We start from the raw sequence: 14,950 nt of genomic DNA, 5'->3' as shown, positions 1-14,950 counted from the left end.
AATAGCCTTCTTTCACTCATGTGGAAATTAGGAGTAATAGTTCAAGTGCATCCAGGCAAGGATGGACTCACTAGACTAGTAGACGTACAACAAATAACACCACCATAAAAAGAGCCATTAATAAACTGATTATTATTCCAAATTTAGATTATTGGGATGATATGAGTCATTCTAAATCCAATCAATGATTTTTTTTTCTTTTAACGTCATTTCATTGTAATTTTTATACGGTGTGTTATGTTTTCACACCCTCTTGCCGTCGGGTGCTGAAACCTAGCGGTGGCTTGGGTGCCCACGGCAAACTATGGTTGCCAGACTATCACGCCACTCTACGTCACAACCTGCTCCCTCGAGCACTGTACGTAGCGTCTTCTACCATTCTACACTCATACCTGACCCAAGGCGGTGGCGTCCGGATGGACTATCTCAATTCTTGTTCGGATGAACATTACTTTTATTAGTAATTATTTAGTACTTTTATTCGTTTTATTTAGTTTATGATTGCTATCTTTAACGTTAAATTATAAGTTACAATTGTTATGTTTCAAAATTATTTTAAACCGCTAAAACGGCGTACAATTAAACAATCCTTCAGTAATCAACAAGGTGTTGTCTTCATTCATCACCTATGAACACATACAGACCACCCTCGCTCTAAAATCTACCGCAGCGCTGTTAACCAAGGGCGTCCCGTCGACGTCGCAACCCCCTTTTTTTTCGGCCCGGAAGACCACAAAAAACATGTTGCGACGTCGACAGGACGCCCTTGGTTAACAGCGTTGCGGTAGATTTTAGAGCGAGGTTGGACTGTATGTGTTCATAGGTGATGAATGAAGACAATACCTTGTTGATTACTGAAGGATTGTTTAATTGTACTAAAATAACAGGTAATAAAAGCAGTTATTTTAATAGCCTTCAAAAGAAATAACAAGAGAATTGACACAACACATTAGCTCCAGACATTAGGCATTCATCAATTTCATGTGAAACTTTCTCCTGTTACAATTGAAAAAAAAATTTTGTTTGGTGCAGCAGTCACAAAAACTAAAAATGCAGAAATAATGTTTATAATGTTAATAAATGTAAATAATTAATGTTTATAAATGTTTAATAATAATGCAAAAATGAGAAAGTCAGAAATCCAGTGTTTTAAGTTAAATCCATTGCATATAGATTATATACTATTTGGAAATATTCCATAAGGTATAAAAATTTCATTCATTATATCAGCAGTTATTCAAATTAAGAGTCAAAATGATCTGTTGTCAGAGACTGATGGAAGCCCTAATCACTCAGAGGTAGACCAATGTAAGTGATTTTCTGTTTTATTAAAATGTATTGAGTAAAAATATACCTCAGATGTCTCCTTTTGTTTGTTGTTTATTATTCTTTGAACAACTGTGTATTTTTAATGTTTTTTTTTATTTTCTGTTGTTTAATTTATTTAGCTCTCTGAGAAATCATGCTCATGCTCATAACACTTCTAACATGGATATTATTTTTTCTTAATTAATTTTCTATAATAATAATATGAATTGTAGAATAATATGGATATAGAAAATGTATGATTTATAAGTTTATTTGCTAATTTATACAATCCTCTGTAAGTTTTTTAAGTGTTAATCCATAAATAAAAATAATAAGGAAAAATTGCAGTTGTTATGACCAGTTTAAAATTATCATAATCTAAGGAAATGAACTTTATATAACTTGTAAAGATAAGATAGATCTACTTCCTAAATTAAATCACGTAACAAGCCTAAAAATTTAAGTGTGTAATTAATAAACATAAATACATAAATATAAATCTGATGATAATGATAAGGGCATGATTAACATTAAAATATTTTTGGTAGTGGCTTGGTGTCCTTGAATGAAATAAACTATTTCACATAATTCTACTGCTTAAGGAAGATCTATATAATAGTATAGAATTCTCCTAACGTTGATTGTAAAAGTACACAAAAGATGTAACTAAAAATTTGTGTTTCATGCTGATAAATTTCAGATAAGAAAAGGAATTCAGTAATAATAAAGAAAACTATTAAATTCATTAAGTCGAAAAGAATGAAACTGCACTTCAATTCTGAATGTGCAAAAGGAAGGTGAGTAGTAATATTTTCTGAAACCCAGTGAGTTATATAATGCATTATTCATAAGTCCATGAAATATTTGAAGTAGTTACCATCATAAATTATGAAACAAGTACTGATTTGTATAACATTAAATGCAAGAAATATTTAAAATTAAAAAGAAATTCAAAGAAAAGTGTGTATGGTTTAGTTGCTGTGGTTCATGTGTTGCTAGATGGTAGCAGTAGCAAAGACAATGCTGATCAATATGAGAAGACATTTTGTGATAGAATACACTAAAACCATGCCCTTGTGATGGTATAGTGATAATTTTGAACAGAATTTCAGGACAGCATCATGAAGTGGTAAGAAAAATTTCAGGTTGAAAGCATCCGATTAGTAGATATCCAGCTGAGACATTCAGAGCCAAGTGAAGAGACTGCAGATCATATTGAACAAGCCTATGCAAATTAACCCGTCTCAAAATCCACAGCATAAGCAAGCTTACAATTCATCATCTAACAACCAACAGTTTAGTGATTTCTTGATAAGAAAAGGAGGGTTGATGCTGTAACTTTCAGGTTTCAATATTAATGAAAAGAAGTTTATATTAATTTATGTAGATATGCATATTCAAAAATCTAAGTTTCATAAACCTAAGTTATAGGTTTCCAAAAATCACTAGTTTTAATGATAATATTTTTCATGTTTTTGTATACAATAAACTGACACAATTTATTAATATGGTGAATCAAAAATACCTGTGTAGTTACTGAATATATGTTAGATCAGTTAAAGGTAAATATTCTTGTGCTGTTCCAAATTTCAAAGTGTACAGCCCATTTTTGCACAGAGTCTATCATCTCAGAGTAAACATACCTACTCATGATGGAAAACTGGCTGTTTCCATAGCTTGGTGAAAACAGGAATGATTACATACACGAAGGTGACTCCATAATCCACCCCATAATCATAAAATAAAATGCGATGTTATCTCATTGAAAACTTGCCACTACATAGGACATGCAAGTCAGATGATGATAATGCAATCACTGGAGTAAATAATAAACAACATGCAATTTTCTCTTATAGAGATCTGTGAAGCATACAGTTTGTACCTTACTAAATATTGATTTCATAGAACTCCAAAACTGTATCAATATTGTTGTAAATATAAGACTAATAAACAGCAATATTCTCAACCTCATATGCGATGAGGAGTATCATCTAGATATCTACATAGGTGAACACATTGAATGTTTCTGAGGTATATAAGAAAAGTTGGAAAGCTAAACTTCATTTTAATTTAATACAATCTGGAATCTCCTTCAAAATTTTTTAATAATAATTATTAAAAATGTTCATGAACTCATGAATAAGTTGCTAAAAGATTAATTATTAACTTCAGTACATCAGTTCATCCATCTGTTTCTGAGCATTATCTTCCTCAATTGTTCTCTGCTACTTTTATCTGACATATCTAAAAACTCTTATTAAATAAAAATTTAATTCAATTAATCATAAATTAATACATGTATTGTGTCAAAAAGTATTCAGATGCAAAGCAGTTTCATTTTTGTTAAGAGAATTAAAACTAGGCATAATTTATCATGTTTTCATTTTGTCATTTATTAATGCCAAATTATTTTATGGAGTGCTCTCCATCATGTTTTAATTTGGAAAAAGTTTTGAAAATTCTGAAAAATGCCATTAGTTTAATAGTAAATATGAAATAAATATAACTCAATAAATATACTTTTTTCAACACATTTACATTTGTTTGGTTAAAACTATACATTAGATGAAATCAAATTTATATGGAATCTTTATTGTTAAAAAAGAATGAAGACAGGAGGTGGTTAATTATAATCCAAATAATATAAAAATATTGTACAAATTAAAATATATTCAAAAGCTGATTAAACAAATTTTTAATTGATAGTGTATTCTCTTTGACTGATGTATTCTTCCCTTTTAAAAAGAAAGGTATAACTTTTTTTACAGTTTGTTGGTTGGTTGATAAATAATATCATAAACATAAAGAAAATGAAAGCTTAATTATCTTACATCTAATGTGGAACAAAATATGTATAAAGTTATAAGATTAATAAATTTTAAAATACTTACCCAAGCTGCTTAAATATACTATCTAGCCTTGAAAGAAGAGGACTATAGAAAGGGTCGTAATTGGCAAGGAGATGTGATGATGATGGTATCTGATGGAACAACTTGTAATCTTGCTGTTTATCCTTAGAATAGAAACTGCCTTGATGTTTAGTAGTTGATGGCTGAGGAAAAGGTAGTTTTGACTGAAACCTGTAACAAAATTTGTTTCTTTATTAAAAAAAGAAGTAGAAAATGACTTGTGAATATTATGCAATTTTTTTTTTCAACTTTAAAAAGTATGTATGAAATATAATGAAAAATAAAGGTTCAGTAAGACTGCAGTTATTTATGAATATGGTGAAGGTAAGATAAAGGATAATAAAATTATGATTTACATATGAGATGGTGAGATGGCGTATGAGTTTATAATTAAAATTCATAGGGGGGTTGTTTAATTATTTCTTTCTCAGAAATTATAAATTTTGATTGCGTTTTATTATATTTGCTAATGTAGTGTTTATTTATTTAAATGTCTGATCATCTGACTTACTTGTTTGTTAACTGAACATAAAAATACTTATACTGCAAAATCAGTTACCTCTACTCCAGCTCAGCGATAATCTGAGCTGATAATCTCATAAATAGAAATTTATATTTCAGATTTTTGTTCATTTCTACCATTTATTTTAAAATTATGTTATACACAGTTATTTCAAAAAAATTATCATTAAGTTTTCTGAACTCAAAAAATTGGCTTAAGAAGTAATAGATGAAAATATTATCTTTTTTAAAACAGACAAATGATAATGACAAAACTGGACAAAACCAGGGTTTAGCCAATTTATCTTAAATAATTTTCATTGGTGTGAATGAGCTGGATTAACCAGTGAAGAAAGACATAAATAAAGAATTTAAATATGATAATTGTTTTTACCATCAACCTACATTCTACTCCATTTAGTTTTATACAATTCTTTATTTTGATAAAAATCAGTTATTTTGCAAATACTCAGGAGACAAAAAAGTGAAATTATGTTTTCAAGATCCCTTCACTAGTGAAAGAAATTAAGCACAAAAAATCTTCTTCTGGATAGCAAATAGGCAAAAAATTACTAAGCTGAAAAAATAAGTAATGCAGAAACTAGTTTGCAAGTTCTTTATTATTTGAGAAAATAAAACACCATACGTATCCATATTTAATATTTTAAAGTTGCAGTGTTAAATTGGCAGTTAAGAAGGTGAAATTGTATATAATTAGATCAATCTCCACACTCAACAAATAAATTGAATGAAGTGTAAACAATAACTCCTAAATGAAAGTAATGATACAATACAGAATATTCAAGGGAACTAATGGTTACAGAAACAAAATAGGAAGAAAACAAATTTATGTAGTCTTATATCATCTTAGCTATTTCCCCTATGAATCACATCAACTATAAAAATAACTACCCAGAAAATGATATCAGTACCTTTTCATGATAAGCAGTTATTAAATTTATACAGAAAAATTACACCAGCCATTGTTTAACTGTTGTGACCAAAAGGAACCATATTATTAAGTATAGCTTTAGCTGCTGGAAACTTATTTCCTTTATACCTAAATCTTCAATTATCCATTCTTGAGGTTAGCCAGCCATGAATCATCAAGTTGTAGGAGTTATATTTCATGATTTGGTAAAACATTTCTTCCAGCATTCTGGTCTTCCATTATTATATAAAAATTCTGCTACAATTAATTATGATAATTAATGATCAATAAATCAATTGTTATTGATTTATGGGTTGTGGTGATTATTATAACTGAAAAATACAAGGGTTAAGTCAATTATTTTCCGCAATGTAGTTATAAATTTTATTGCAATACAAATAAGAAACTTACATGTACATCATTTTTAACATAGCCCCCTTGCATTTCAACGCATTTAGTCCATCGTTGCACAAGCTTCCTGATGCCCTCACAAAAAAAGGTTTTCGACTGAGCTGCGAGCCAGGAATGCACCGCTTCTTTCACTGTTTCGTTCGAGGTAAATCAATGGCCCCTTAATGCCACTTTGAGTGGACCAAACAAGTGGTAGTCAGAAGAGGCAAGATCAGGACTACATGGAGGATTAACCAGTACTTCAAAGTTGAGTTTCTGGAGCGTTTCAGCAGTGTGGGCTGCAGTATGTAGACGAGCATTGTCGTGCAATAACACACCTTTCGACAGCAGTCCTCGGGGTTTGCTACGAATTGCAGGCTTCAGCTTGGTAGTAAGCAGCTCACTGTAACGCCCACTGTTTATTGTCGTGCCCCTTTCCTCATAATGTTCCAGTACTGGGTCTTGTGAGTCCCAAAAAACCGTAAGCATCAGTTTTCCTGCGGTTGATGGTTGGGTCTTGAAATTTTTTTTTGGAGGGCGAATTTGGATGTTTCCATTCCATACTCTGCCGTGTACTCTCCGGCTCGTAATGATGGATCCATGTTTTGTCTCCAGTGATGATTCGTCTAAGAAGATATCCCATTCGTTACCATAGCGATCCAAATGTTTTTGACAGATGTTCAAGCGCGTTTGTTTATGCAAACGCTGTGCGAGTTGTTTTGGGACCCATTTTGCACAGACTTCATGAAACCCAAGTCTGTTGTGGATGATTTCGTAGGCAGAACCGTGACTAATTTGCAGACGATGTGCCACTTCATCAATTGTTACTCGCCTGACTAGGAAAACCATATCACGTGCACGCTCAATGTTTTCTTTATTTGTGGCGGTAAACGGTTGTCCGGCTCTTTCGTCGTGCGTAACGCTTGTGCGACCATTTTTGAATATTTCAATCCATTCGTAGACACTCCGTTGCGGCAACACACTGTTCCCGTACTGTACCGAAAGTCTTCGATGAATTTCGGCCCCTGATACACCTTCCGACCACAAAAAACGGATAGCTGATCGTTGCTCTTCTTTGGTGCAAACAGAAAGCGGAACACCCATGGTTAACGACAGGACAGCGATAATGGAACTAACCTAGCAGCATCAAACCTGCACAGACATAACGACAATTAAACTACGCATTCGTCATCTACGCAACACGACAGTACTACCAACATAAACAAAAATATAACTAAACTGCGGATAATAATTGACTTACCCTCGTATTAGTAGTATATATTTTTTATGACACTAAATGTTAAGTACAAGGCTCTGTCATCCTAAAATCTAATAATGTTTTAATAACTGACCATATTATATTATCTTTTTTTTTAAAAGTATTTAAGTGTAACAGAAGATTTAAAACAACTGTATTCATTAGGAGAAGGTATGAAAAAGATATTCCAATTTTACAGTGAGATTCGGAAGTTTCAGTGATAATAATTTACATGAATTTGTAAAGTAATGAGGAGAGCGAAGATAACTAATATTTTTCAATTGAACTACTAACAATCTACAGTGCAGTTATTTGTCTACATAACCACTCTTAAATGAAGATCCCCTCCAATTAACCCAGTGTAACTGGTAACTGGTACTTCAGGTAACTGTAATGGATCTTTAACATTAAAATAAAAGTTGTTAACACTGCTTTAAACAATAAATGAGGAAAACAAATCAAGAAATTAAGATTATTGCTTGCTTCATACTGAAACAGTTAAAACTTTTGTGTACTATACTTTTTGTCATTCTTTCTATTGTTGTTCTGCCATAACACTGAATCAATAGAAATACTTTGAAAGATTTATTTCTAAAAAATATGAAATTTCTTTTTGGCATTATTTTGTAAATAAATAGATAAGTTGCTCAGATGAATACACACGGATGTAATAATGAACAGATAATAAATGACGTTTTAATTGATGACAGTGAATCCTAATCAATAATTGCTGCACATTGAAAAAAATAATGAAAAATGTAAATACTATCATAATTAAAACTTGCTTTATGTTATTGCTACAATTTTAATTTGTATCTTAAGTGATTCTTCCATCATGCAGTAGGAGGATATAATGTACCTACTTGATGTATTATTAAGATAAATAAGATAAAGAAATCTAGGTAGGCAAATATTATTAAAATAATAGCTCAGAAGATACCTATTCACACTGCAAGCTAATTAAATCAATAAGTACTCTCAGTTATTGATGCAAAAGAATAATGGTTAAAATCAATGATAGTATTACTGAAATAACCCTTGTAAATAATTACTTACTTGGAGTCAAATAGCTCACCCAAAGTTGTTTATTTTGATTATTTACACTTCGAACCAGACCCTAAATCAGTTAAGATGAAAATCACCTTATTTGAAAAAATATTAATGCCCATTACAATATTTTCAAAAATCTACTATTTCTCTACAGTCTGGCATTATAAGGTTCAAATGATAGATTTATTACTGATATCACTCTTGCTATTTTCTTACACTTTCTATTAGCTCAAATACTGATAAGTAATATGTTGATTGTTAGTTTAAAATTTAAAACAAAAGAAATTTTGGAGACAACAGTAAAAGACATTTACAGAATTTTATTATGTTTTGAAACAATTTTCTTCTCAAGACACCTAGAGACACTTTAGACTGTTTTAGACACTTTTTGACCATATAGTTAGAGCTTGATAAGAAAAAATAATTTAACATACGCATTAATATTAGAATGCAAAGTCTATTGAAATACAAAGGATAATGTGTACACAAGAACATTTTTCTTACATTTCCCAAGAATATTTTTAATAACTGAGCATATTATATAACAATTTTTATAAAAATATTTATGTGTAATTATTAGTTTTTAATAATCTATTGTCCTTTATACTTTGGCTTAATTCCCTTAAAATAGAATTAATTACAAGGATGGAATTATTTTCAATAATGGAAGATAGAAAGAAATACCTGTTTTAGTTAAAATATTAAGTTGATAATGATTGTTTGTAATGATTAGGTTCTTATCCTTGAAATAATCAGCAATTCTGTTTCACCTGAACTATGATTATGTTGGTCTATACAAGATATTTTCTTATTTTCATTATTTATTTGTTTAAAATACATATAGAGTGATTTGACTGTGCAGGGTATATTCATATTTCTGTAGATTGTATTAAACAGAAGATAATATACATTGCAGGAAATTTTAAAGAAATAAGCCATCGAAAAATTAACAGAAAAGGGGCACTATTTATTTATAGCTTTCTACAACAATTCATTTTTATTGCACTTTGCAAATGCCCTCCAGCTATTATTTGATAATATAAATACATATACTCATACACTTACATCATATAGATTCCATATAGATTTCATTGATTCTGGTTTTTATTTTGCAGAAATTCCTCTACAAGTGATCCTTAATATATTTCTTCCACATAACATTGTGTAAAATTGTTAAATGACAAAATAACACGGTTGCCCACAAGGCTGGTCTAGAGGTTAACTCATCAATTGTTAGTTATTTAACAGCTGAATTTAGAATTCAAAGGTTCTGAGGCTCAAATCCTAGTAAAAGGTAGCTGCTTTAATACAAATTTGAATACTAGTCAATGGATACCTGTTGTACTTTGGTGGTTTGGGTTCAATTAACCACATATCTTGGAATGTTTCGCCTGAGTCTGTACAAGACTATACCTCATTTACATGAAGTACATACCTTCTTCATCTCATTGGGCCATGGGGGGATTGCTTATTGTTCATTATCTGAACAGATTGCAATGTACACATTAGGAAAATAAAATTACACGGTGACACATATAATTGTTTTTATGTTCGTCATCATTATTACTTAAGAATGGTTCATTATAGTGCAAAAGCTATTCTAAAGTCATTCTGATATTCAAAATACTTATAATCAAAACTTCAAGGAAATTACAAAACTAAATGTACAATAATTATACATATTCCAGAATCTCAAACAAACTTTTCTTATGTTCCGTAGTAGTACTTATCCTTTTTTTTTAATATACCTTGTTAAACACTCCCAACATCCCTGGCCTCCGCTGTTAGGCTATGCGCAGGAATGTCAGAGTGTCGTGGCAGTCGACTGCCCCCCTGTCTTGCCTTTTCTGTGGCATCCCATCGGGGGTCCTCTCAGTTTCAACAAGATGCAGTAGCCCTCCCTTCTGAACGACCACTACATCCCTCCACTGAGAGGCTACCCTTCCCGTCCCTACACTAGGTTGCCGACTGCGCCTTGCGCGCAGCCGGCAGACCGCCGCGTCCCACCTCTCATACCTGAGGGTCACAGATGCGTCATTGGAACACCCTGACTAACCCTCATTAGTAGTACTTATCCTACCTCTGCATTCCTTTACTTGTTTTGAACAGGTCGCAGTTTCTGGCCTTTTAAATTTCTTGAAAATGGGTGCTTTAGATGGGTGCAGTCATTTGTATGCTTATTAAAATTAAAATAAATGACATTGAAAATAAAACTTAAATTTAAATAAAACTGAAAATGTTTAAATAGAATTGATTTAATAAAAAAATAATAGACTTAAAAGACATTCTAAACAATAAATACTGTTCACTTTGTTTGATTTTTTAAGGGCAACCTAATTTCTTTATTAATTTCATTATTAACATTTAAGTTTATTTTATATTTCTATCTACAATTGAAAGTTCTGCTGAACTGAAAACTAAGTAATGAAATATAAAATTCAATGTTTTGAAAAGTTAATTAAAAAAATAAATTAAGAATGAAAACATAAATAGCCTACTTTAAATATTTTCAAATTTATGATAAATTAATTTTTGGTAGGACAAAAGTAGGTCCTTGGGAAATTTTTATATGGTCTTAATTAATTTTATAAAAATTCATTAATAAGATGCAAAGTTTCTGATCTAGATCCGTGCATCCTAAGTTGCTATTTTCGTATAAGTAAGCTGTTTGACCAGTTTATGCAACTGGAATGGAAGAACATGTCAAATTTCAAGCGGAACTGAGCGAATACTTAGGAAGGTGAAGCAGAGCTCAACGGAACCGGCCTCGGATGACCTGAACCAAAAGTCCGATTTCATAATCTAAGCAAAACCTGTTAAGGGGTACTGTTACGTTCAATTGCAGGCTGTTTATATTAAAGCAACACTACCACACCCGGGTTAGTATTTTATACCTATTTTTTATTTTCTTCTCATTAAATACCATATTAACATTTGTCCATCAATAAATTATTACAACCAATTAACAAATATTTTATTTTAAATGAATTTGGAACTGAAAAATGTTGGTATGAATGAATTTTTGTATTAATTTACATAACGAGCGCTGCTCCAATTTTTCCTAAAATGAAATAACTCTAAAAGCAATTATTTCAGTCTGCGTTGTTATTTTTTTGTCCATTTTCTCTATTCCATTAATTTGAAAATATCGATTAATATACAAGAGTTTACATACATATACATACACCTACAAGACTCATGGCCAGTTGTAAATATATATACATACACCGTGTTTAATTTAGTATAAATTATATTTAAGAGTAGCGTGAATAGAATTGTTATTCAAATTTGCTTAGAATATATAAACAGACTTATGTAATCTTTCAAAAACTGTATAACATAGTCATGTATTACAGTCGCAGGCATACGCATATATTCACATACACACAATTTCAATGCAATAGATGTAATTATATTTTAAGTTTTTAATTTTGTATGAATCAACAAGTAAAATTCTAGTTACAGCAGCTCACTAAAAGTAGAAAATTTAATGTCAGCGGCTTAGTTTATAGACACTTTTACAAAAGAGTAGGCTGTATTTTTGTGTGCTTTAAATGAATTAACGTAAAACGGGGAGGGGATCGCTTTATTAAATAAACAAAATAAATCATTAATTTTTTGTTTTGAAAATATACTGCTTTTGTAAAGGCAACTTAAATTCCCTAAAAAAACGGATTGTCAGTATAAGAACTCAAGAAAAAGATAAAACCAAACATATTATCAATATTAGCAATTTGTGGTTCCTCTTGTATCCTAGTTATTTTACTTGCGTCACAGCTATAAGAGAAACTACTACTAGCCTTGAAACCTCTTCGTTGAAACTCAAAAACTCATATAAAAAAAATTATATTTTAATATCAAACGAACAGCGGCTTCTCTTACCTTCAAAATATCAAAACATTTTGAACCGTTTCTTAAAGATACAATTGAAAAATTTTAAGATTGGAGAAAAGTAGAATTATATATTGACTTGTTTGGAAGTCTCATAAAATGCTATCTTATCCGGAGAGGCTGATACCGGTTTGCTAGGCAAATGGGGGTATTTATACAATTGCAAATAGTGATTTAATTTATTTATTTATTATTTTTTTTGTATGCTCTAAGTCGGTGATTCTCAACTTTTCTAGCTACACGACCCCCACAAAATAAAAAAGATATATAATGAAAATTTCACGACCTCCCAACCACAACTCAATGAAACTTAATTAAAAATATTTGGCTTCGTTGATAGCGACGGGTATGAACATACATGTATGAGGTGACCAAAAATGAGCAACTTGCAGATTCCAGCTTGATGTGTACGTGCTCGTTGTAATTTGGTCTGCTTGCATGATATTCCCTGTGAAAGTGTCTGGTTCGAACAAGCATGTGATACGTTTGAACACGTAGTCGTGCTGTCAGCAGTATAAAAGAGGTGTAAGGGATTGCAGAACGTCAGTTTAGTTTCGAAGCGGGTGTCTGGTGCCATTATTTAAGTTTTTAAAAACTAGTTCATTGAAAAAAATGAGGTTTCGGGTTTTTAGTGGGGTCAAACAGTGTAACTGTTTTTTACTTCCTTGTACGAAGTAAAGGACGTCTCTACGTATGTACATATGTATGTATGTAGGTACGTATCTCACAAACTCAAAAAAAATTAGCCTTAGCATGTTGAAATTTTGGATTTAGGACTGTTGTAACATCTAATTGTGCACCTTCCTTTTTGATTGCAGTCGACTGAACCAAGAGTGTCCCAAGAAGCCCAAAATCAAAAAAAAAATGGATTTTCGAGTTTTCTTAACAGCAGTAATAAGCCCTCACTGAAAGATTTTCAACTATATATCATAATTGGTACTTTTTTCACTGGTTCCAGAGTTATAGCCAAATAAAATTTTAATTAAATATTTTCATCTTACAAGGGAAAGGCACATCGGTTCAAATTCGACTTCATTTACTTTTTTTTTTAAATTTAATATATTGATTTATTAATAATTGTTATCCTCTGATTGTAAAAAAGTTTTACGATAAATAATAATAATAATAATAAAAATATGATAAAATATCAGAAGTTATTAATGGAATGAAATTTTATGCGCTTTTCATTTTAAAAAAAATGTGTATATCTAATGTAATAGGCGTACAAGGAAATCATGTGGTGCCCACAACAGATTTTTTTTTCAATTAGAAAATTATGAATTTGTAAAAATAGAAGTGAGCAGTCTACATCCAGTGAATCAATCGGTTTGTAAAAAAAAAAAAAAAAATCAAGACTGTACAATGACAGTTATTTAAATTATGGTTTTACCTTATAGAAGTCAAACGGTTATTGCAAGGGAAAGTGTAGACCCGTTTTTATAATATTTTTTTACAGAACGAGTATATGTTGTTGTTGGCTTACTTAGCTGTTGTGTTTTCGTATTTAAACGACTTGAATGTGAATTTACAAGGATGTAGTAAAAACATTTTATTAATGACTAAGTTCACGCTTTCATTAAGAAGCTTGATATCTGAATTATTCGCCTTCAAAGCAAAAATGCTGATATATTTCCACTCGCTTTCGATTATATTGAGAAAAATTTGGATGAAGAAGACACTAATATCCAACACAGTTTGGATAGCATGAAGATGCATTTGCGTGAGCTAAAAATCCAGTTGGCGGAGAATTTCCCGGAAGATATAAATGATTTCTCGAAGAGATGGGAACTGAATCCATTTAGTGAAAACATTGTTGCTGCTGCTAAATTACCGGTTGAAATTCACCATTAGCTCATAGAAATGTCTGCCGATATAACGTTACAACTACAATTCACATCTGAAGATTTAGACACATTTCGGCTTGTTTGTTGAAGTGCATATGAAAATTTAGTCACAGAAGAGTCAAAAATATTAATCCCTTTCACCACGTCTTACCTCTGTGGAAAGAGTTTTTTTCTATGGTTGCGATAAAAACTAAATATAGAAATCGTCTTTTACCACTTGAATACGATTTGCTTTTGTGTGTTTCTAACATATTTTCACGTATGGAGAAACTTCTAAGCGAAAACAAACACAACCATCTCATTAATTTATCTTCTTTACAAGTGTACTTATAAATATAAATAAAATGTTTATAAGTTATTTTTTTCTCATAATATAATTCCATTGTTATTTTGTAAAATTGTAGGCTAATTTCGTGATCCCTCTTTCATATCACCGCAATCCAAACGGGGTCGCAATTCCCAGGTTAAGAAACACTCCTCAAATCTAATAATTGTGTGGGACTTTGACAGTCTCTATCTTCCAATAGAGGGACTAGCCAATTTACACTGGTTGAAATGATTTTTGTAACATTAATAAAAACTTTTTTGTGTTTAATTTTACTTGTTATTAAAATATCTATTCATAGAAAAGTTCAGCCACTTCCCATTTACAAGTACCTGGTAACCTTTTTTGAATTACCCGAAAATGTTTACATCTGTCTTTTCTAGGTATTCGCACCGCATTCTATGAGCCTTTAAAGACTATTATGTTTCTTTAAAGTTTAGTTTAACTTGTCTTGAGTACAGTCAAGTGTATTTTAGTCGTTTTATTATATTTTATATAACATGGCAAGTTCTAGTCGTCGATGTTGCCAAAATCCAGCGGATA

General features: G+C 31.0%; 1 protein-coding gene across 3 annotated transcripts in view; it reads right to left on the bottom strand.

The window, feature by feature from the left end:
* Osi24 (Protein) overlaps positions 1–14,950 on the bottom strand; it is a 144,740-nt gene that overhangs the window by 20,515 nt on the left and 109,275 nt on the right. For all 3 annotated transcript variants that reach the window (XM_075354854.1, XM_075354855.1, XM_075354856.1), the window contains exon 5: positions 4,200–4,388. In XM_075354854.1, coding sequence (XP_075210969.1) covers positions 4,200–4,388 — 189 coding nt within the window. The remainder of the gene's footprint in view (positions 1–4,199; positions 4,389–14,950) is intronic.

Source organism: Lycorma delicatula, chromosome 1, assembly GCF_047948215.1.
Source record: "Lycorma delicatula isolate Av1 chromosome 1, ASM4794821v1, whole genome shotgun sequence".
NCBI classification, from domain to species: Eukaryota; Metazoa; Arthropoda; class Insecta; order Hemiptera; family Fulgoridae; genus Lycorma; species Lycorma delicatula.
Note: the sequence above shows the minus strand (reverse complement) of the source record. Positions and strands in the feature narration are given on the sequence as shown.